The sequence below is a fragment of the Uranotaenia lowii genome, chromosome 2 (genome assembly GCF_029784155.1).
Source record: "Uranotaenia lowii strain MFRU-FL chromosome 2, ASM2978415v1, whole genome shotgun sequence".
Lineage (NCBI taxonomy): Eukaryota > Metazoa > Arthropoda > Insecta > Diptera > Culicidae > Uranotaenia > Uranotaenia lowii.
Genome location: NC_073692.1, coordinates 400,609,169 through 400,625,792, shown reverse-complemented (window position 1 = coordinate 400,625,792; position 16,624 = coordinate 400,609,169). Strand labels below are relative to the sequence as shown.

At 40.3% G+C, this 16,624-nt stretch overlaps 2 protein-coding genes and 1 long non-coding RNA gene across 3 annotated transcripts; 1 reads left to right on the top strand and 2 right to left on the bottom strand.

Annotated features, from left to right (window-relative positions):
* Window positions 1-2,943: 2,943 nt before the first annotated feature.
* On the bottom strand, window positions 2,944-5,954 carry LOC129746609 (uncharacterized). Its single transcript, XM_055740352.1, has 3 exons — window positions 5,848-5,954; window positions 5,046-5,784; window positions 2,944-4,957 (listed from the first exon to the last, which is right to left on the bottom strand). Exons 2-3 carry the CDS (start codon window positions 5,778-5,780, stop codon window positions 3,035-3,037), a joined length of 2,658 nt encoding a protein of 885 aa, XP_055596327.1. The 5' UTR covers window positions 5,781-5,784; window positions 5,848-5,954; the 3' UTR covers window positions 2,944-3,034.
* A 1,216-nt stretch (window positions 5,955-7,170) lies between these two features.
* LOC129743334 (uncharacterized protein K02A2.6-like) lies at window positions 7,171-8,511 on the bottom strand. Its single transcript, XM_055735317.1, has one exon. It carries the CDS (start codon window positions 8,509-8,511, stop codon window positions 7,171-7,173), a length of 1,341 nt encoding a protein of 446 aa, XP_055591292.1.
* Window positions 8,512-8,780: 269 nt separating this feature from the next.
* LOC129744080 (uncharacterized) lies at window positions 8,781-9,321 on the top strand. The gene is made up of 3 exons (XR_008736802.1): window positions 8,781-8,872; window positions 8,930-9,041; window positions 9,103-9,321. It is a non-coding gene; the product is annotated as an uncharacterized LOC129744080 (long non-coding RNA).
* Window positions 9,322-16,624: the final 7,303 nt, after the last annotated feature.

The following is a 16,624-nucleotide window of genomic DNA, read 5'->3' as shown; positions in this document are numbered from 1 at the left end:
TTCGGTTCCAGTTTGCTTCGGATTTGATCTGGAACACGGACGAACGCAGGACTTCCAAACAACTGCAAGTGTTCCAGCCTGGGAACCTTCCCAAACCAGACTTCGTACGGCGTTTTCGAAATGGACCTTGTCGGCAGACGGTTTTGTAAATAATTCGCTGTATTCACCGCCTCCGCCCAGTAGCGATATCCCAGCTTCGAATCCAGCAGCAAACAACGAGCCATTTCCACTAGGCTCCGATTTTTTCTCTCGGCTGTCCCATTCTGTTGCGGCGTGTAGGATGTCGTGTACTGCGGGGTAATGCCTTCTTTTTTGTAGAATCGTTGAAGTTCTGATGACTTGTATTCACCTCCCTGGTCAGATCGGATCACCACCGGTTTTCTCCCAAAACGATTTTCAACAGAACGAACGTAGTGCCTAATAACATTTATTGCTTCAGATTTTCTTTGTAGGAAATACACTGCACTATATCTTGAGAAGTCGTCAATCATGGTCATGAAGTATCTCGAACCACCAGAAGAAACCGTGTTCATGGGACCACAGATGTCGGAATGGACCAGATCCAACACACGATTTGATGATGTTCCAGATTCCTTGGGGAAAGGGAGCCGTGCCATTTTCCCCTCCAAACAGCATTCACAGGGTTGATTGGTTGCACAGGGACAGTCAGTAATTTCGATACCATCCGCCAGACATTCCCTGACCAATCGTCGAATTGCTTCCGGATCACGATGGCCAAGTTTTCTGTGCCACTCGAACATGCACCCTTCAGTATGTGCATTGGCTGCTACTTCCACTCGGGTTTCTTCGAAGTAATATAACCCTTTCGACTTGAACGCAGTTGCCACCAGTTCATTGTTACGCCAAATCAAACACTCACTTCCGGAAAACTCCACTTCGGCACCTTTTTCAGTCAGCTTGCTTACGGACACCAGATTCGATTCTAGACCCGGTACGTACAGAACACCGGATAGGGTGATAATGTTCTTGCCTCCCTCAGCATCGCACAGCACCAATTTACCGGTTCCCTTGGCCTTCACTTCGGACATGTTTCCATCAGCTACTCTCACACTCATGCCAGATTCCGGAACCAATTCGTCGAAAAAATCCAAATTGCCGCACATGTGACTTGTTGCACCCGAATCAACGATCCAGGATTTGGTAGCACATTTCGTCGAATAAGTCACGAACGCAAACTCTTTCTCACGCGCAAAATTTTCTTCAGTTGCGACACGTGCACGTGGTTTGAATTCACGTTTGAACGGTTTCCTTGGCAACTTTTTCGCTTCTTCTTCCTTTTTCACTGCTGGACAATCACGCCTCCTATGTCCTGGTTGGCGACACTGGTAGCATAGCAACGGCTTCGATGTTTGGACACGTAACAAGGACTCACTTCGGTTGCCATGGTTTCCTTCACTCCGTTTGATTGCTTCGTCCAACAATCGAATTTTGACCATTTCGATTGTCAATTCGTTTTCCGGCTTGTTTTCCAAAGCCAGACCCAGATTGTCGTATGACTCCGGCATACTCCGCAGGACCATCAGCATCGAAATTTTGGCAGGGATTTCATACCCGGCCTTGGCGATTCTCTCGAACAAATCTTCCATTTGGTTGAGATGGGCTTCCAGATCTTCACCTTCCTGGTACTGCATGTTGATAACCTTCCGCAACATGGCCAGAACCGACGTAACACTCGAGGTTCGGAACTGTCTCTCCAGGGCGTCCCAGGTTTCGCTCGACGTGTTGCACCTCTGAATAATCCTTCGCTGGCTCGGCCCGACCAACAAAGCAATTGTTGCACGTGCTTTTTGGTCGCCTTGATTCCACGCTTCGGTAATCGGATCCGGGGCTCGACTCCTAACAAACTTCCACAGGTCTTCTCGCACAAGGAGCATCTCCACGTTGAAACTCCAGCTTTCATAGTTGGTACTGTTGAGTTTCTCGATTGCGTACTTGCTTCCGTCCATTTCTGGCAAATTCAATTGCGACGAGTTTTTCACCAACACTTCAGAAACGGTTCTTTGTACTTTCTTCGCTCCTGGGCCCATAACCTATTGGAGGTTTATGGCCATAGATCGAACTACCAAGAGAAGACTACTGGTACAGTTAACAGGTTTATTAAGACTAACTTTTACTTGAACTGATCGTTTCTTAAATAGCTAAATTTACAGGTAACTATGGTAATTTCAGTTGTTTATTATTTTCCCGATTGCTCAGTTTTCCACCGCTATCTCCAACAATCAAGCCATTCGGGAACAGTTCTAGCATTGCGACTTTTAGGCCGGACGGCGGAAAGCCCCCATACCGGAGGAGGGTCCCCCATCTTAACGGAGAGAGTGCCCACTGGGCAAAAATTGTATCGGAAACGATGCACCAGCAAAGTTCTTTGAACGACGCGTGGAAAATTTTCAAGTGTTTGGAATGTCGGAAGGATGTCCGTGTTCTAGAAAGACTAGCTGACTATCGTAGACCACTTTACGGAGCGAGGAAGAAAATCAACCGTTCGAGAGCGCGGTCTTAGCGAGCGAGACTGACTGATCTTAGATGACTGAGTAACTCAGTCCCGAAGTCATGGAATAGGACCCTAAATTAATGAAAAGTATTGATTCCTTTAACATAACATTTCTTAGGTAAGTTGAGGTAACTTGAGTGATTGATACCTGCATAAAAATTCAATTTTTTTAATAATTCATGGATTAGGAAGGGAGGTTTGATAAATAAATACAGAATTATTATTAGTTAGAAAGATTGCTCGGATACGTTTTAAGGGAAAAAAACTAACAACTGTGTATTATATTCCAATAATATATTTATTACTACTGTGCAAGTGAAAATGATGAATAATGTAACCAATAAAAAGTTTTCTAATGTAAATAGGTATTATATAATTTGATAAAATCACATTTCATGACAAAAAAAAATTATTTAAAAAAACAAAGACGGTTTCAGTCACAACGATTTTACATTCATCAGAATCAGATGTAATTCGTTTGTTTTGTTGTTTTATTTGGGATTTTAAGCCCCTTGGGTTTATTCATCCCATCGAATGTAATTCGCCATTACTCGAAGGATTATATTCCAGCTTATCGATATATGCACCCAGATGTTGAACTATTTTAACAACTATCAACGCATTCTCGTTTTCTATGCAACATATAACAACACCCGACTCTGCCTGCCGCATCCGGAAATCCTCGAACGAAGCATTTGCGATGTAATGATTCCACAAGTCTATGGTTCCGGGAATCATTAGCGTACGGTTAAGGGTCATTTGCAACGCTGCATTTTCCTTCGATCCTAAACGCAGTTTGCTGCTCGATGCTATGGTTTTGATCTGCTTGAAAATCTGTTCTGGTTCATTGGCCTGATCTGTCGTGCTCGGAAGCGTGGTGACAAGTCCCAATTTTGTTGCCAATATCGTCCGTTCTGTTAATTTATTTTTAAGAAAATCAAAATAGTATTGCTTGTTGCGTTCGATTGCTTCTGCTGCTGATTCTTGAATTTCTTTGCAATTGAAAAAGAATAAACAATAGCGAGAAAAGGTCAGGAGATTTGTGCATGGAACACTCGCACAAAAGGCAACAACGGTTGGTATCAAATTTTGGCGTTTCTTAAACACATTTTTCAAATCATCCAGCTTTTCCAATCCTTTTTCTATTACTGTATCCGAAACACAGGTATCTATCCACAGGTTTTGAAGATATTTCCGATCGGTTACACATGCATTACACATGCGCAAAAAGCTTACATCCACAAGCTCGACCGGGTTCGTAGCATTCAAAAACTGTTCAATTGTTATCTGAATGAGAGATTCAATCTCAATAGATTTCCCATCCCGGCATAATTGGGTTATATGCTGAGACTTTGTCGTACAAGCATCGTCTACTTCTAGCAAAAAGTGAAGTTTTTTTAAATATAATTCTTGGCGCTCATCATTTTTCTCGCCAGTCTCAGCAATGATCCATTCGAAAAAATTCAAAGATGAACATCTTGTGCGTAAACGGTTAAATCGCTCAGCATCCTCTCGCGTCATTTTTGTCAAGGCTATCAAAAGAGACCATCCTTTGGAGCGTGCCTCTTTTATGAACACTCGGAATGCACTGGAAATCGTAAAGCAGTGTCCATTGCCAATGATCAGCTCCAAATTTACAAGTTGGATAGCCATTTTGGGGATTTCTGAACATAATTTAAACACTTGCAGAAGCTCATTGATGGCCTGACCATAGTGAGCATCTTCTCCACCCAGCTTTTTTGCGTGATCGAAGGTTATTTTGGTTATACTATCATCTCCGGAATGTTTTCGCAAAAGAGAGAATATTTCTTTAAATGCCAACGACATGCCTTTCAACAAGAGCGTTAGCATTCTGAAACTTTCGGTTGGCATAGACATAAGAAACGGAAGGTTGTATTCTATTCCGAAAAAATTGATGTCGATATCGTTATCATTCAATAGAATGTCGCACTTTTCTGCAATCATGTGTACAAGCAATGTTCCATTTTCTCGGGCGCGATCATTAGAAAAAATACGATTTCCAATGGTTTTAAATGAGTGATTGTTCAAAGTTGATATTTTCTCTAGACTTTTTGTTTGAACATTCAGGTGAGTTTTTGTAAGAAGTCCCCAAATAGTCTGAGATTGAGCTGCTACCAGCAATTGATATCCTCTGTGATAATTCAGCACCTCCCGCAAGCCGAAGCAAATCGAGCAGATAAGATTAATTTCGTCGGCGAGAGTTAGATTTTTCCAATTTTGTAACGAATGGATAACAGTATCTACAGCAAGAGCTGTACCCAAACCGGTGCTTATCGAGCGGGTCGCATTATTGACTATCGGAAGCAACGATGAAGGAGCCTTTCCAGCATTCATCATCCGTCTGAGTAGCAATTCACTTCCACTGGCAGTCAGTGAGAACATATGCATGACCATTGATAAAAACCGCCTACGTGCTTCGGCATTCTAGAATCAAAAGAAGACACATGTATTACGCAATACAAAGTCGGAAAAAGAAACAGATAACTGAAATATCAGAGAGCAACCGTCTTACCTTAAATGGATTAAGTGATTCTTCGTGTTTGCCCATGTCGTAGAGATTGTAAGAATCTCGCGCCGCCCCATATGCTGTCATGAGCGCAGAGCCGATCACAGCTGGTGCCGCTAGACCTCCGGTTGCAAAAATACTGGCTACGGAAAATCCTACCCCTGCTGTGGCAGCAACAACATCGGTATACATCATCAGTTGGTCGATTGTTCCGACAGTTCTGCAGCTGATTGACAAATCATGGTTCTCGTTCAATCGAATTTCACCGTCCTCCGGAAAGCAGAGAAACCCTTTCGGAAACTTATTTGTGTCCAAGAAATTTTTAAAATCTGTGTACAATCGGCCATTCATGTCCAAGAATTGGAATCCTCCCTGTGGGAGCTTAACTTTTATCAGATATGTCAGCAGGTTATCCTGCTTGGAATCGACCCAAACCAACGGTATCAGCAAAAAACTTCGACTCCTCATACGCTGCACCACTTTCCGTAATTGTTTCTTATATTTTTTTAGGTAAAGAAAATTCTGGTCACTTTCGATAAAATTATTCAGGTTGGTAATGTCCAGCTCGTAATTTAGTGCATGTCCTAGAATGTTCATGATATGGATCTCAGTTTGGGCCGCGAAAAATTCGCCAATATTCATTGGCTCTTCATTCCCGTGGTGATTGAGATCGAGTCCAACTAAGTTCTTGATAAGTGTCTTGGCATTTTGGAAGGCACTTGATTGCTTGAATTTATCCATCGTTCTGTGGGGGACATTGAAATTAGAAAACCAAAATAATTTAATAGGTGTCCTACGCTATACTTACAACACATCAAAATCTTATCAATAATGCTGCCAAACGAATGAAAATATATTTTAATAAACGTTCACGATTCAAGCTGGCTTATTCAGCTTGATGGAGTTGGTGACAGTGATCGAGAAATGCATGCAATGGGGTGTATGCAGGGGGTGGTGAAATTTTTCGTGTAGCTGCACGGTCAAGAAATTTAAGTCAAACTCAGTTTGAGGAAAGTAAAAAACCAAGTCCCATTTTGTGAACTAAATTTAGCGCATTTTTTGGTTTCTCAAGTTATCTCTCCGGGAATGAATAGAAAGTTGACAATTCTCGAAAATTTCTAAAAAAAAGGTTTGTTTGAAATTCTAAACATGTTTCTAAAACCATTTTTTCAACTTATTTGTTCCAAAAGGGGTGCGGCGCAGGGGTGTCAGGTGTCCTGATTTATCAGGATTAGTCTTGATTTTCGAGAGGCCGTCCTGATTTTTCAAAACCTCTTGAATTGTCCTGATTTTTTTAAAAATGGCCTTAAAATGTACTGATTTGTCCTGATTTTTTAAAAATATCTAATTTATAACTAAATTTATTGTAAAATGATGAGAACATCAAACAAATCTTAAATAAAATAGTTTAACCAGATTAAGCAATAATAATCTTCGGTTAAAACGATATTTAAATAGTGTTTTTCGATATTTACTGCAGGTCAGCCAAGGTCATTTTTGCCTCATTTGCATAAATCCAGGCGTCATGAGCGCCTATATTACGCCTTTAGTTATGCAATTTAGTCAGAACTGCATGTTATTTTCACCAATTTAGTGGTGTCCTGAAAAATCCTGATTTTTGTCTCGGCGGTGTCCTGATTTTTGACAAAACGACCTGGCACCTCTGGTGCGGCGAAACTTTTCGTGTCCGGCTGGGTTGCCAGGTGCCCAGATTTGTCTGTAAAACCAAGACCCGCTTAATAAAAATTCTACTAGGGCTACTAGAATTCTAGTAGCAGTTCTAGTAGAATTCTAGTAGAATTTCTGCAGGCAGCCAAGTAGAAAATGGCCCAACCGTTTCTACTTGAAATGAATTTTCCCGTTTAAGAATGACAATTCGAATGAACGACGGCTATGTGTGCATGTGTAAGTGAACGACGAACACGTATGAATGTGTGAGTGAACGCGAAACCTGTACTACTACCAATGGATTTGTTTACAAAGACATGTGGTGTTGTCGAGTATCTAATAATGACTGTTTATTTACATAGAAATCATAGGGTAGTAAGAAGTAACATAACAGGGTGGTTCAAATACAACATCTTCCCTTTTCGAAAAAGTAATAACAATAATTATATGAAAAAGAAAAATTTTACATGACAAAATCTGAAAATCTTGATGGTTTTTTCACTTCTCTTCTAGGTCGCTCTGCAGGAATCTCCGGAAAACCCTTCTCGTCAGTTGAGCCGCTCTGGTCAACGCTTGAAGAAAAACGTTGATCCTGTCGTGGCAGTGTCGTTTTATCCCCAGTTGCGTTGATAGTGCCATAAACACGCTGCTTCTCTGGATTAGGCAACTCTCGATCATCTTCGCTGTTCTGCTCTACTGACTCCTTCGTAATACACATCGGATGTAAACGTTCAGCCTCCTCCTGTCGCACTGGCTTCACCACTTCAGATGTTTGTTCGTTTCGTTTGCCGGGTTTCACGTGAACCGCACTTCTACGGTATATCGCGCCATCGCTCATTTCAACTTCGCATGACTGATCCTCGAGTCGCCGCAACAGAACTGCTTTCTCCCACGTTGAGTGAAGATCCGGTCTACGTTGAACCAGCACTTTTGCTCCAACTTGTAACTCTGGCAGCTTCTTTGCTCTTTTGTCGTAACTCATTTTGGTAATAGCTCTCTTGTGTCGAATACTTTCCTCTACATCCTGTGACTTGGGCGGCTTCAGTCGGTTCGCGATGATTGGTACGGTGCTTCGAGTAGTTCTGCAAAACAGTCTTTGGTTCGGACTGGATCCTACAGCATTCGGAGTATTACGATGCTGCTGTAGAGCTCTCCAAAAGTCAGCTCCACTTTTTACGCACTTTTTGTACAGCTGCTTCATAGCCTTTATTGCAGATTCTGCTTTTCCATTTCCCTGGGCGTGATACGGAGATGACGTTACTGGCATAAAATCCCATTCTCGTGCAAATTCCCTCCATTCTACGTTGTCGAACTGTGGTCCGTTATCTGTGACCACTACCTCCGGACTTCCATGTCGTGCAAAATTACGTTTGCAGATTTTCACAATCGTATTGGTTTTAGAGTCGCTTAAGAAATCTACTTCGACAAAGTCTGAGAAACTATCAGCTGTAACCATTATAGTTAATTTCTTGTTGCCAGTCTTTATTTCGCCCAGGTCAATATTTACTCGCTGAAACGGGTACTCTGGTATAGGGTGCGTGGTCATGGGAGGTTTGCACTGATTACTGCTAAACTCCATACAAACTTCACAGTTTCGGACATAATTTGTAATCTGATCGGTCATCCCTGGCCAGAAGAATGACTCTCGTGCTGCACGAAGCGTATAGTCAATACCTAGATGCGCCATGTGTAAATTATCTAGCAGCTTCTTTCGTAGACTTTTTGGCACTAGCACTCTGCCACTCTTGAAAATAACTCCTTGACACGTTGAAAGATCGTATCTTATTGCCCAGTAAACGTACATCTCATCTTCCAAATCAGCTTTATTTTCTGGCCATCCGTCGATTAGCAATTGCAATAGCCCCCAGGCCCTTTTAAAACCTTGAGCGAGCAATTCCGCGCGTAGGGTTGCGTTCAATGCCACAAATTGAGGTTTTAGCTGTAAACGTGCATCAGTCCAGTCAGCTGATTGCACCGATTGCACATATACTAATGCAATTATGAACATATCATACCATCCTCCGCCTGTATAACACAGATTGATCGTTTAACGACTTTTTTCCTTTCGGTGTTGGTGATCAAAGTAGGCCTGAAAATTTTGCTCGGTTTTCACAACGGTCATTTTGCCACCATACCGAAGAAGCCGTGGCCGAATTGAAAAAATGGTAAGATCTACAAATAAGTGCAATTAAATGTTTTAAATGTTTTTTTTCTTGTCACAGCTCGTCACGGATTCAAAGGTGCTAGCGGTCTTCTCCAGAAATGTACCAGAAATGGCACCAGAGCGCTTTCACAGAAGCGTTCTTCGCGGGAGTTTGGTTTTGATTGGAACAGGTAAATAGAAAAAATTCAAAAGTGCGATTGATTGCTCATTCGATTTCTCCCTTCTTTGCAGCCTTTGGTTTAAACATTGCACTTAACCAGCCTTCCATGTAGGTGCTCCATTATTGCCTCTAGCCCCAGGTCACCAAAGCACTGGGTCGGGTGGAATTCCAGTACCCGGACTGAAGGAGAAGGTAGGAGATACGAGATGGTAGGAGATAAGAGCGTCCAGGCAGATTGTGCGTTTTCAATTTTTGCGAAAAATTGTGCGTTTTCAAGTGTAATGTTCGTGTAGTGTTAATTTTTTTAAAATAAAATGAAAATATGTAAGATAAAACTACAGATGAAACATTTCATTGAAATTGAGAAATTTCCTTCCAATGCGGTTTCGTTCTTGTACGCACTCATACATATGCAATCATACTTCTTTAACACACTTACACATAAGCATTTATCTAACACACCGATACAATCAAACCATGACAGATGTCAACGAAAGCTGTCATTCTGAACCGGGAAAACCAATTCAAGTAGAATCGGTTGGGCCATTTAATGCTTGAATTCAATTCGCGATTTCGAAGCTAATTTTTGACAGCTCGTGTGTGTGCAAGAAAATGTAAACAAACGGGTGGAAATACTAGCTTCTAATTAATACACCCTTATTCTTGTTTACGGCGTATCTGTCGTTCGTTCGAACAGATACTTTCGATCGAATTCGAAAAAGGTATTCTTGTTTTCGTTCGAACGCGATACGTTCGATGTTGGTGTTACCAGATGAATTTCGAAATTTCTAAGCAGCCCTGTTGTATTGAAATGACATTTTCGTCTGCCAATCAAATGTAAACAATCGTTATTTGTGAATTAGTGAAATTTGGCTATCGGATCGGAGTACGGCAAGGAACCAAGCAAACGACCCACGGACAGGGACAAAAATAATTTGTCATCGAACGGATGTGGCTTGTCAACAAAACCATCAACGGTAGCTGCTGAAACCAGTTAATATTGAGACTTTTTTGTGATAGCAAGGAGTTCAACAATTCGCAGCCGATACCAGCCGAAGGGGGTGGTGCTATCGCTGTTGCTGCTGGAAAGTTCCCCCGCCGTAGGAGATCAGAACTTGACGCTGAATTGCGATATAAAAATGAAAAATTATTTAATAAAAAATAGTTTTTAACCTTAAAAATTATCATTTTGTAATCAAAGATGCAATTTTGAAACCTTCCCGAAAAAAAAACAAATTTTTTACTCTACAATCGATTCTATACTTTGGCAGAGGTTTCCGAGTTAGTTGGCTCAATTCGGTCTGGATTGAATTTATTTATGTTTAGTTCACGAACCCCTTTTTTTCTAATTTTTTCTTGAATTTTCACAAAATACATTGTTATTTTTAACCGCTTTTGTATTTTTTAATCGGTATTGAATTGATCAAACGGTAATGATTCGCAGTATCAGACTCGCGTTTCTTAGTTCATAGAAAAAATACGTTCGTTCGAAAACGGGAATGCAATTTTTTTGTTCGTACGAATGATGTTCGAAAAATCGAACGGTTCTCATTCGTTCGAACGAAAACAAGAATGCAAAATTGCAAAACTTTCGAACGAATGCTATTCGATCGAAAACGAGAATAAGGGTGATAATTATTTTCTTTGATTTGGTTAGGATTTTCAGAAAATGACGGATACAGATTTGGAGTAGAAGGTTCAGAGATTATTATGAGCTATAGGAGAAAATGTGTATGTACCGTGAAGCATCGCAAATCGACATCAAAAAAGGTCAATTTTTTACTACTCTAAAAACTATTCTGAGTATTTCACATATTTTTGAATGAAAACTCGAGCCAAATGCACATTTTCAATTGCAGTTTGTTAAAAGAGTAGTCAATTAACGTTCCTTTAAAATTTGGGAAAGACCCAACAATTGGTAAGGTAGAATTTTTTATTCGAAAAAACCTAAATTTTTGCTATTTTCTATTAGGTTTCCTTCTGCAGCTGCATACAATCAGGCGTAATAATTTAAAAGCTGGAAAGCGGATTTTTATATTTGATGGCTGTTGACAAGAAAAAAAATTATATCCTTGGATTACTACACAATTCAAGTTTACTTAAAGGCTTTTCAATTGCCATCGTTCAAGGGTTATAAAATGTTTTGTATTTTTATCGGACCTCATGATCTTATTTTTTTTGGAAAATTTTATTGAAAATTATATTTATACAACCACTAGCCGTAGAAAATTTTAAATTAAAACTTAACATTTTATACTGTCTTACGCTGAAACTATTTAAATTTTTATATAACGTATATATTAAATGTAACAACTAAACCAAATCCAATAGTTATAGTTTAAAGTAACAACGGGAAAATCGTTCTTTTATATAGACCAACGAGAATCGCATAAAATTTAATATGAAGATATGATAAAAAATATAGATTATTGGCAAAAATTTAAACTTAAGAAAATGGATGAAAAGATTGATTCACATAGGGGCCGTTCAGATACCACATGGACAGAAAAATGAGATTTTTGACCCCCTCCTCCCCCTCCGTGGACATTTGGCAAACCCCTGCCTCCCTCCCCGTTTGTCCACGTGGACAGATTTGAAATTGTTTTTTTTTGTAATCTAATTTGTAATAATTATAATTATTATTAATTTCAAAATTATCATATTTATAGCTTGCTTTCAAGTGGCTACTTGTTGCTTAAATTTGAACTGGAAAGCTTTGCAATTTTAAGATTTTGATAAAAACATCTTAATATTTATTCACCTTTAGAAAATGTTTTGAAAGTAAGTATGTCCACGTGGACACTACCCAAACCCCTTCCCCCCTCTCCGTGGACATTTTCATACCCCCTCCTCCCCCCGTTGTCCAGGTGGTATCTGAACGGCCCCAGTTTTCTCTGACCGACTGACTTTTTTTAAAATGGAACTATCAGATAGAATTTACTCTCCTACCAGGCTAATTTATTTAAATTTACTTTAAAACAAACTCCAATTTTTCAAAGGAGTGTTTTTTTTTTTCAAAATCATTCGGATTTATGAAAACTTAACTCAAAGCAATGTAAAGTTGTCTATAATTTATCGTTCACCCAGAATGTTGCTCACGCTACATCGTACTACTCCAGATGGCAGCAGCGCAGCTTCGAAAGAGCGGATGGGAGGGATGCTTGAAGAATGCTTGAAATCCAAGCATTCTTTCAAGCATTCCAAGCATTCATTTTGTTAAGCGGGAGTCTATACAAAGTTCGGTCCTTTCTGGTTTCAGTCGCTATCTCTCCAAATCGTTCATCCGAAACGCTGATAAACTCAACAACATTGACTTCAGCAATTTCTTGAAAAGCCGCTTCCACTTTGTCGCTTTGTTGGGTCCTTTCGCTGGGTATGGCCGTTCTTGATAGCAAATCTGCTATATGCATTTCACTTCCTTTTCGGTACCGAACTGATATGTCGTAACGTTGTAGCGTCATTCTCATTTTTTGAAGACGTAGCGGTGCATCTGTTATTGGCTTCTTGAAAATGTTCTCTAAAGGTTTGTGATCGGACTCTACGACTGCAAACCTTCCTGCCACATATTGATCAAATCTCTTGCACGCGAACACAATTGCCAAGCATTCCCGTTCAATAGGAGCATAATTTCTTTCCGTCTTGCTCAGAGTTCGTGAGGCGTATGCCACCGGTCTGCCTAGTTGAAGTAAAACACATCCAACTCCCAGCATGCTTGCGTCGCATTGAATAACTAGCGGTTCAGTTGGATCGTAATAGCGCAATATGGGTGCCTCTGTCACCAACCGCTTAATTAATCGAAAACAATCTGCCGCCTCTTGATTCCATTCGAACTCTGCTGTGTCACGGGTGAGCCTTCGAAGTGGAGCACTAACTTCAGACAACCTCGGAAGAAATCGCCCCAGGTAGGTGACTAGCCCCAAAAAAGTCAACAGCTCTTTCTTATTTCCTGGAGGTTGAATGTCCAAAACAGCAGATATTTTGCCCGGATCTGGTTTAACTCCTTTGTCCGTCAAAATATGTCCGAAAAATGGCACCGACGATAACGCCACCTTTGCTTTTGCTCTGTTCAGCTTGAGTCCTCTTTCTCTGCATCGTAGAAATACTGCTTCCAAATTTCGATTGTGGTCGAGCATGGCTGTCTCCATTGTGTCACCACAACCGAAAACTACTACGTCATCTGCTAAACAACGTACGCCTCTAAGCCCGGTAATAATCTGTTGTTGTGCCTTTTGAAAAACTTCAGGAGCGCATGAAATCCCAAATGGCATCCTCTTCCAACGATACACACCCATTGGTGTCCAGAAGGCCGTCAAATCCGAGCTCCGTTCATCTAGATCCAAATGCCAAAATCCGTTTTTTGCGTCGAGTACCGTGAACACTTTCGCTTTAGCAAACTCCGGAAGCAGCTCCTCTATCGTCGGGATCTGATGATTCATACGTTTTATAGCCTGGTTTAGTTCCGCCGGATCCAGGCACAGCCGTAATTTGTCGCCTTTCTTAACTAGCACGAGATTGCTCAGCCACTCCATGTGTCTGTTGACCGGTTCAACTATTCCTCTTTTCTCTAAATCCTCTATCTTGGTTTTCAACTCCGGGAGATATGCGAGAGGAATGCGTCGTGCTTTTTGTTGGACCGCTGTAATGGAATCATCAATTTCAATTTTGAATTTCCCATGGAATACACCGTCACCTTCAAAAACGTCATGGTACTTACGGAGGATCCCATCACAGTTCTGATGCAAAGCGGTCACATTGTATATATCCTGTACTTTGATGATTCCAAGGTCGATTGCCGATTGTGACGACAGCAACGGTGGTCTTGTTTTCTTGACAATCACAAAAGTTAGTGACTTGGAGCCATCTTTTAACTTAACGTCCAAGTTCACTTTTCCTTTCGGCGCTATTATTTTTCCCGAGTAACACCTCAATTTGATTTTCGTGGGAAAAATCTTCGCATTTGGTGACATCCGCATCAGATCTCTATAGCAAAGCACGTTCACTCTGGCTCCTGTATCGACTTGTATGTCCAGAGGCTTTGGTGCTCCAGTGCAATTCACTACTCTTAGCTGCACCATAATTTTTCCAGCGTCCTTCATTTGTTCACCGTCAACCTTGGCAATGTCCACGTACTCACATTCTTCCTCGTCATCTGAACTTTCCGCACTTCCAGAGCTATCTTCCATTTGTCGGATGTTTTTGTTCCTGGGTCCATTCCTCACACGATTCGCACGACAAACTGCTTTGTAGTGGTTCAGCTTCCCACATGCGCGGCATTTACTTCCGAACGCTGGGCATTTTTTTTTATCTTTCGGGTGTTTTCCGCCGCAATACTTACACTTGTTTACAAATTTCATTGTAGCTGTCAAATTGAAAGTTTCCCTGGCAGAATCCTTCGTGACTGACATTCGTTCGTATTTTCGTGCCAGCTCTTCGATTTGTTGATGCTCTTTGACTTTTTTCACCATGTCATCCACCGGAATATCACCAGCCTTGAGTAGCTCCTTTCTCGTCTGATGGTCTCGCACACCAGCTATCACTCGATCTTTAAGCAGATCTTCCTGCTGAGCCGCGGTGTACCCACAGCTGGTCGCCTTCTTTTTAAGCCGTTTCACAAAATCTTCTATTTTTTCTTCTTCCTCCTGGCACATCGCATTAAACTCGGCACGCTCCATCCGTCGGTCACGTTGTGGTCTCAAATGCTGCTCGATCCGAGATAAAATTTCATCCGGCAACGCAAGCTCCTCCTCCGTCAGTTGCAATTCCTCAACTAGCATCACACCTTCTATTCCCATGACCGCCATCAGGGTCGCGACTTGCTGATTCGCCGCCTTTTTCGCTACCTCCGTGGCTAAGGCGTAGTATTTCCACTGCAGCCGGAATATTTTTATCGCCTCTCCGTCGTCACCGCCCAACTTCAGCGGTACTGGAACTGGTATGTTGGCCATTTTAAGGTTAGGTTTGTGCCGTAAACCTTCTCGGTTAAAATCTTCCCGATTCCGCTTCGCGTCGCGATTTTTATTACGGATACTGTTACCGAATTAAACGTACTACGATTAAATCGCGACTTTAACCCGTTACTGAGACATTAAATCGAAAAAATGCCCACTTTTGACACCATGTTTACAAAGACATGTGGTGTTGTCGAGTATCTAATAATGACTGTTTATTTACATAGAAATCATAGGGTAGTAAGAAGTAACATAACAGGGTGGTTCAAATACAACAGGATTCAAACTATGGAATCCATAATATCGTATGGAATCCATAGTTTGTAATCCTGTTGTACTTTGTAAAAAAAAAATCAAAACTTTTGCTCCAACATGTTTTTGTTCAACAATTTTTATAAGTATAACACTTCTTTCACCCAATTTGAAAATAACACAATTTTCTTTTCACATTTTATCTAGTATCAGGAAGCTCAGAGATTTTCCTCCACCGGTGGGTTGTTTACCAGCGAATCGAATATTCACCACTCGATGGCTCTGTGGCTCCAAATACGGTCAGTTCTCGGAAGCACAATATGGTAATCGTTTCCTTTTGCCAGTAAAACCGACCTGGTGTTGCAGTTAGAGTAAGAATTCTCGTCCGTTGCATCCAGAATACCGCCTTGACGCTCGACATCTTTGAACGCGTTGATTCCAGAGCGCCGATTGCATTTTGAAAACCACCTGATTTTCCGTTCGATATTCTTATTGTAGATGTAAATATCTGTAGAATAGAAAAAATAAAATAAGATTATTTTGAATTAACCATCCTAAATTAACACTTTTACTGCTTGTGGCTGCTTTTTTCGCCATCTTGTTTTTGATTGATGATTTCAGTTTTTCTCAGGTCCAGTGTTGCCGGATAAAAATCTGCCTGTAGAATTAAAGATTTTTTTTTGAAAACTTTAAATTATTAATAAATTTAAAAACATTAGAGTAAATAGAAATGATAAATTCAGCACTAAATTAACAGATCACATTTAATGTTCCAGGGCTAAGTCAAATAAAATCTTACAGAGACAATTTTATGTATCTTATGTTTGCAATAAATAAATGAATCAAATAAAATAAATTCTCAACATCCAACTACCTAATTTTTTTCATTAGATTGTATTAATAGAAACGGCTTAAACATTGCTTTAATATATGATTAACTCAAAACAATGACAAAAAGCACTGCACATAGAATAAAATTTCAATTCAACGATAAAGCACTTATTAAATTGAATTGATCATTTATAAGTTAATTTATATATTTTTGTAGTTTCTTTATTTGAAACGGCTCATGCCTTGCGGCTTTAAGGACCCGAATAGCAAAGACCATGGTATTAAGATAACCGAACAATGATTTTCAGTTTAACAATAAACTTCATCGGTTTTTAATTGTTTTTGAAAATATCAGAAACACGGTATTACAATAATTTTATTGTGATTATTATTGTTACAGTGTACTTCATGGTGAAAAGAAGATCCAAACCAAATCAAACATTAGTAAAATTTTGCTAGTTTTGAGCATAACAATTTTTTCGTGTATGAGTTTTGTTTTTGTGCAGCCCGCCATTTTGGCCAAAATAATATTTTTGTTCCGCTGACAATTTTATTGTGAAAA

Excerpts from the sequence above, each read along its gene's own strand:
- LOC129743334 (XM_055735317.1), bottom strand. The coding sequence starts at position 8,511 with ATGTACGTTTACTGGGCAATAAGATACGATCTTTCAACGTGTCAAGGA.
- LOC129746609 (XM_055740352.1), bottom strand. The coding sequence starts at position 5,780 with ATGGATAAATTCAAGCAATCAAGTGCCTTCCAAAATGCCAAGACACTT. Across the intron at positions 4,958-5,045 it reads AATCACTTAATCCATTTAAG|AATGCCGAAGCACGTAGGCG; the intron begins GTAAGACGGTTG and ends TTTTGATTCTAG.